This window comes from Ovis aries, chromosome 21 (genome assembly GCF_016772045.2).
Source record: "Ovis aries strain OAR_USU_Benz2616 breed Rambouillet chromosome 21, ARS-UI_Ramb_v3.0, whole genome shotgun sequence".
NCBI lineage: Eukaryota > Metazoa > Chordata > Mammalia > Artiodactyla > Bovidae > Ovis > Ovis aries.
The window spans coordinates 47,073,740-47,078,317 of NC_056074.1; the positions used below are offsets into that span (position 1 = coordinate 47,073,740).

A 4,578-nucleotide genomic window follows, 5' to 3' on the forward strand; every position below is an offset into this window, starting at 1 on the left:
GACGTCTGCTGGCCGCCAGGGGAGCTGTGGGAGCCGCGAGGGGCGGGCGGTCTGGGCACTGCTTTGAGCTCTCGGCGCCGTTTCCCGGAAACCACCTGCTGCGCGAGGGGCTTCCCAGGGTTGGTGCCAGCTGGTGGCCAGGCAGTTCCTCTCCTGGTCTGACCGCGGCCGCCTCGACATGGAGATTCTTCGTCTGGGGGAAGCTGAGGAGCCACTTGGCCAGAAGCCCCCCTCCGGGACTCGTGTGGGAGGGCGTGGGCCCCGGGACCGCCCCGAGGGTCACACTGCTGCCCCTGTGGGCCGCAGGGAGGGCAGTAAGCGCTCTGGGGCTCTCGCGGAGGCACCCGGTCCAGGTGGCTGGACTGATTGGCGGCGGGGGGTGTGGCCCAGAACGACGGTGGCCACGAGCCTAGTGCGGCACGTGGGGCTGGTGGGTGCGCGGAACAGAGGCTATGGACGGACGGAACCCAGAGTCACGAAGCTGGGGCCCGAACCCCCTCCACTGGCTTCCTCGGGGCGGCCCTCAGGCAAGACTTCCGACCCCCCAGCACCACTACCGTTCTTCCCGGGTCGCCGGTGTTTTCCCATCCCTTCCCAAGTATTTTAATCTCGACAGTATTTGAATATTATTGCCTGAGGAACTGTCACTGGTTAAGAATCCAAAGAGCGCGGCCGCAGCCCCTCCCACGCACCCATCGCCCGCTCTTCCGCTCCGCGATGCGCCAGGTTTTGTTTCTGGAACCCTCGGCTTATCCCACGGCCTCTCCCGGGACGCTGGTTGCTGGCCCCAGGCCCCGCTGCGCTGGGTGAGCGAGGGGAGCGGCTGGGCCGCATCGGGGCTGGGTCCAGGGTTGCCAGGACCCCGGTGCCGCCTCCCGCCGCGGCCCAAGAGCGGGTCCTGCGCACCTGCGCTCGGCTCCGCTCCAGGCGCACGTGACTCCCTCCCCGGCACCTGGAGCTCCGCCCCGGCCCGGCCCCGCCCCCGGCCCCGCCCCGCCCCCGCCACCATAAAAGCGGTTGCTCGCGAGCCCCAGGGGATCAATCTCCCCACGAGTGACTCCGCGTCCTGAGGCTGGACGCGGCCCGAACCTGCGCCAGGTACTGGGGAGGCCCAACCCGGGAAGAACACGAGTGTGAGGCCTCGTCGGACTCCGGGGTCGATTCTCGGAGCAGTGACCAGGGAGCTCGGCGGAAGGCGCGGGTCCGGGACGCGCTTCGCAGAGCAGTGACCAGGCGGGGCGGGCTGCACGGATGACGGCGCGGGGCCCGGGTCTGGAACTCGGGGACCTGGACGGGGAGGTGGCGGTGACGCGCGGGGCGTGGCGGGTTAGGTTTCGTTTTTCCGCAACGCCGGGTTTCGTTTTCCTGCGGCCGTTCCCGTCGCGCCCCCGTAGGGCCCAGCCCGGACGCCGGCTCAAAACCTGTGACGCGTCGTGCGCGCACCGGCCGCGTCTGTAGCCACATCCAGCGCCGTCTTGGCCAGGACTCACCTCCGCAACGCCGTGACTGGAAGCCCGCATCTGTGACCCCCCAACACCCGGGACTAGCTGTGGAGACTCACAGACAACCTTCCTCTCCTGCGCCAACCCCCGACCGCCCCGAGACCCCAGCCCTCTGCGCGGAGGGCGTGCCACTGTCTCCAGGCCCAGCCTTTGCGGAGGGACCAATGGCCGAGGCTCCAGACCGGTGAGCCCGCCTCCCTGCCCGGTGCGGGCCCCACGCCCCCGGCGGCCCCCTTGCGCCCTGACACCTGGCTGCTCCGCCCGCAGGGGAACCCCGCGCGTGCTCTTCGGAGACTGGCTTCTGGGCGAGGTCAGCAGCGGCCGCTATGAGGGGCTACGGTGGCTGGACGCGGCCCGAACGCGCTTCCGCGTACCCTGGAAGCATTTCGCGCGGAAGGACCTGGGTGAAGCCGATTCGCGCATTTTTAAGGTGAGACCCCAGTTCTGCCCGGGCTGGGGAGGGCCGGCCCAGGTTCGCAAGTCCAGGCCACGTGCTCTACACTCTGTCTTTCTCAGGCCTGGGCCGTGGCCCGAGGCAGGTGGCCGCCCCGCAGCGGTGGAGGTGCCCGGCCGATCCCTGAGAGTGCGCTGCGGGCCTCCTGGAAAACCAACTTCCGCTGCGCTCTGCACAGCACGCAGCGCTTCGTGATGTTGGAAGACAACTCGGGGGACCCTACAGACCCTCATAAGGTGTACAAGATCAGCTCTGAGCCGGGGTGCCGAGGTGAGGAAGGCCGGGGTTTGGGGTGCTGCCGGCAGGGGGACTGTGCTGTGTCCTGGGAGTAGCTGCTAAGTCAGATTTTAGGTTTTAGAAACTGGTATGGGAGAAGCTGGTGCCAGTTAGGGGGGGTGGCAGCGCTGGAGTGAAGGGAGCCCGCTGGGGCTCCAAGGGGAAGCGCAGACCAGCTTCCGGGGGCAAGGGGGCGTTGACATCCAGGCGCCTCACTTCAGCGTTTCCCCAACCCTAATTCTCCCCCAGAAGGCCTAGGCTTTGACCAGGGGGAGGACGAGGCCCTAGAAGATGCCCCACCTGCAAGGGTAAGGCCGCTCTGCGTCCGGGGTTGAGGCCGCTCCCTCTCTGGGCCTGGGGGCAGCTCCTTTATGCTGGCGCTGTCCTCTTCTGCAGGGCGGGCTCCCGGGGCTATGCCTGGCAGCAGATACTGGTGAGTGCCTGGGGCACCGGCTGAACCCTGAACCCTGCCCCCCAAGCCTCGCTGGAGATGCTGGGGACATCTTGATCCAGGCTCTACAGCAGAGCTGCTTGGAGGATCATCTGCTGGATCTGATCTCCCCAGAGGCTCCTGGTGAGGGCCTCTTGCAGGGGGTGGGGAGTGCTCTACCCTGCAGGGACAGGCAAGACAGCAGAGTGCAGCCCAGGGGAGGGGGTGCTTGGCAGGGATGGTGCTGGTCACAGCTGGGCCAGTATAGCTGGGCCTCCGCAGGCCCAGAGCCCTCTGCTTGAGAGCTATACTTGCCACAGAGGTGGTGCCTCCAGCCTCAGGCCACAGCCCGAGGAGCCAGGGAACATTTGGCAAAGGGAGGACCTGGGGGCCCAGGTGTCAGCTCAGGCTTCTCTTCCTTTCCAGACGCAGGCCCACCCCCAGAGCCCTGGCAGCTCCCAGAGGCGGAGCCGCACGTGGGAGCCTCTGCCAGTGCCTGCGCGCCGACGGCAGGGGCGCCGCCCCTGGCTGGCCCTGGCTGCTCACAGCTTGGTCTGCAGCCAGAGCCCAGCCTAGGGGCCCTGGACTTGACCATCCTGTATAAAGGCCGGACAGTGCTGCAGGAGGTGGTGGGGCGTCCAAGCTGTGTGCTCCTGTACGGTCCTCCCGGCGTAGCTGGAGAGGCTCTGGGGCCCCAGCAGGTCGCCTTCCCCAGCCCCGCCGAGCTGCCCGACCAGAAGCAGCTCCACTACACAGAGAAGCTGCTTCAGCACGTGGGCCCCGGCCTGCAGCTGGAGCTCCGGGGGCCGCGGCTGTGGGCCCGGCGCCTGGGCAAGTGCAAAGTCTACTGGGAGGTGGGGGGCCCCCTGGGCTCAGCCAGCGCCTCCAGCCCCGCTCGCCTGCTGCCCCGGGACTGTGACACGCCCATCTTTGACTTCGGCACCTTCTTCCAAGGTCAGTGACACCCCTGCCCTTGGGCTGTGGGCCCTCCGTGCCCCGCCCCCTCACCAGAGCCCTGCTCCACAGAACTGGTGGAGTTCCGGGCCCGGCAGCGCCGCAGCTCCCCGCACTACACCATCTACCTGGGCTTCGGGCAGGACCTATCAGTGGGGAGGCCCAAGGAGAAGAGCCTGGTCCTGGTGAAGGTGAGGGGCCAGGTCCCCGGCCGGGGGGAGGCTGCACAGAGCCCCCACCCGGCCTGACAGCACCCTCCCTGCAGCTGGAGCCGTGGCTGTGCCGGGCGTACCTGGAGGCTGTGCAACGCGAAGGTGTGTCCTCCCTGGACAGTGGCAGCCTCAGCCTCTGCCTCTCCAGCTCTAACAGCCTCTACGAGGACCTGGAGCACTTCCTGGAGCACTTCATGATGGAGGTGGAACAGGCTGCCTAGGCCAGAACCCCAACCCCTCCCAATCCAATAAAAAGATCTAAGGGGACCTGGCTGGCGGTCCAGTGGTTAAGACTCCACACTTCCGATGCAGGAGACACAGGTTCAGTCCCTGGTTGGGGAACTAAGATCCTACATGCCACACAGCTTGGCCAAGAAAAAAAGAAAAAGCTTCTAAGAACCATGCCAGTGTCCACTGGGGGTAGGCTTGAAGCTTGGGCTCTGGAGGGGCATGGTGGATTCAGCAGATCACACTCTTCTTCACAGTGCAAGCTCTGGCCACGCAGATGTCCCCCCGTGCCCGAGGGGCAGCCCCTGGGCCCCTCTGCTGCAGACGGGGGCTCTGCCTGCTGTGTCCAAGGCCTGTTTCTGGCCAGTGCCAGCTGCCAGCAGGGTGCCACCTGGGAGGTGGGGGCCCAAATATAAACTCGAGCAACGGTCTGTGAAACACAAGGGAGCAGAAGGCTGACTAGGGGAGAAGCCCCCCGCCCGGGCCCGCGCTCTCACCATCTCTCAAGTACCGAGCCAGACA

At 67.1% G+C, this 4,578-nt stretch overlaps 1 protein-coding gene across 2 annotated transcripts; it reads left to right on the forward strand.

The window, feature by feature from the left end:
- The first annotated feature begins 1,034 nt into the window (after positions 1-1,034).
- On the forward strand, positions 1,035-4,095 carry IRF7 (interferon regulatory factor 7). Of its 2 annotated transcripts, XM_027959960.3 has the most exons (9): positions 1,035-1,098; positions 1,395-1,686; positions 1,770-1,932; positions 2,019-2,226; positions 2,482-2,540; positions 2,629-2,806; positions 3,089-3,616; positions 3,689-3,807; positions 3,882-4,095. In XM_027959960.3, the coding sequence occupies exons 2-9, from the start codon at positions 1,667-1,669 to the stop codon at positions 4,047-4,049; spliced, it is 1,443 nt and encodes a 480-aa protein (XP_027815761.1). In that variant the 5' UTR covers positions 1,035-1,098; positions 1,395-1,666; the 3' UTR covers positions 4,050-4,095. The 2 variants fall into 2 exon arrangements, with proteins under 2 accessions (XP_027815761.1, XP_027815763.1); XM_027959962.3 differs by lacking the exons at positions 2,482-2,540; positions 2,629-2,806.
- Positions 4,096-4,578: the final 483 nt, after the last annotated feature.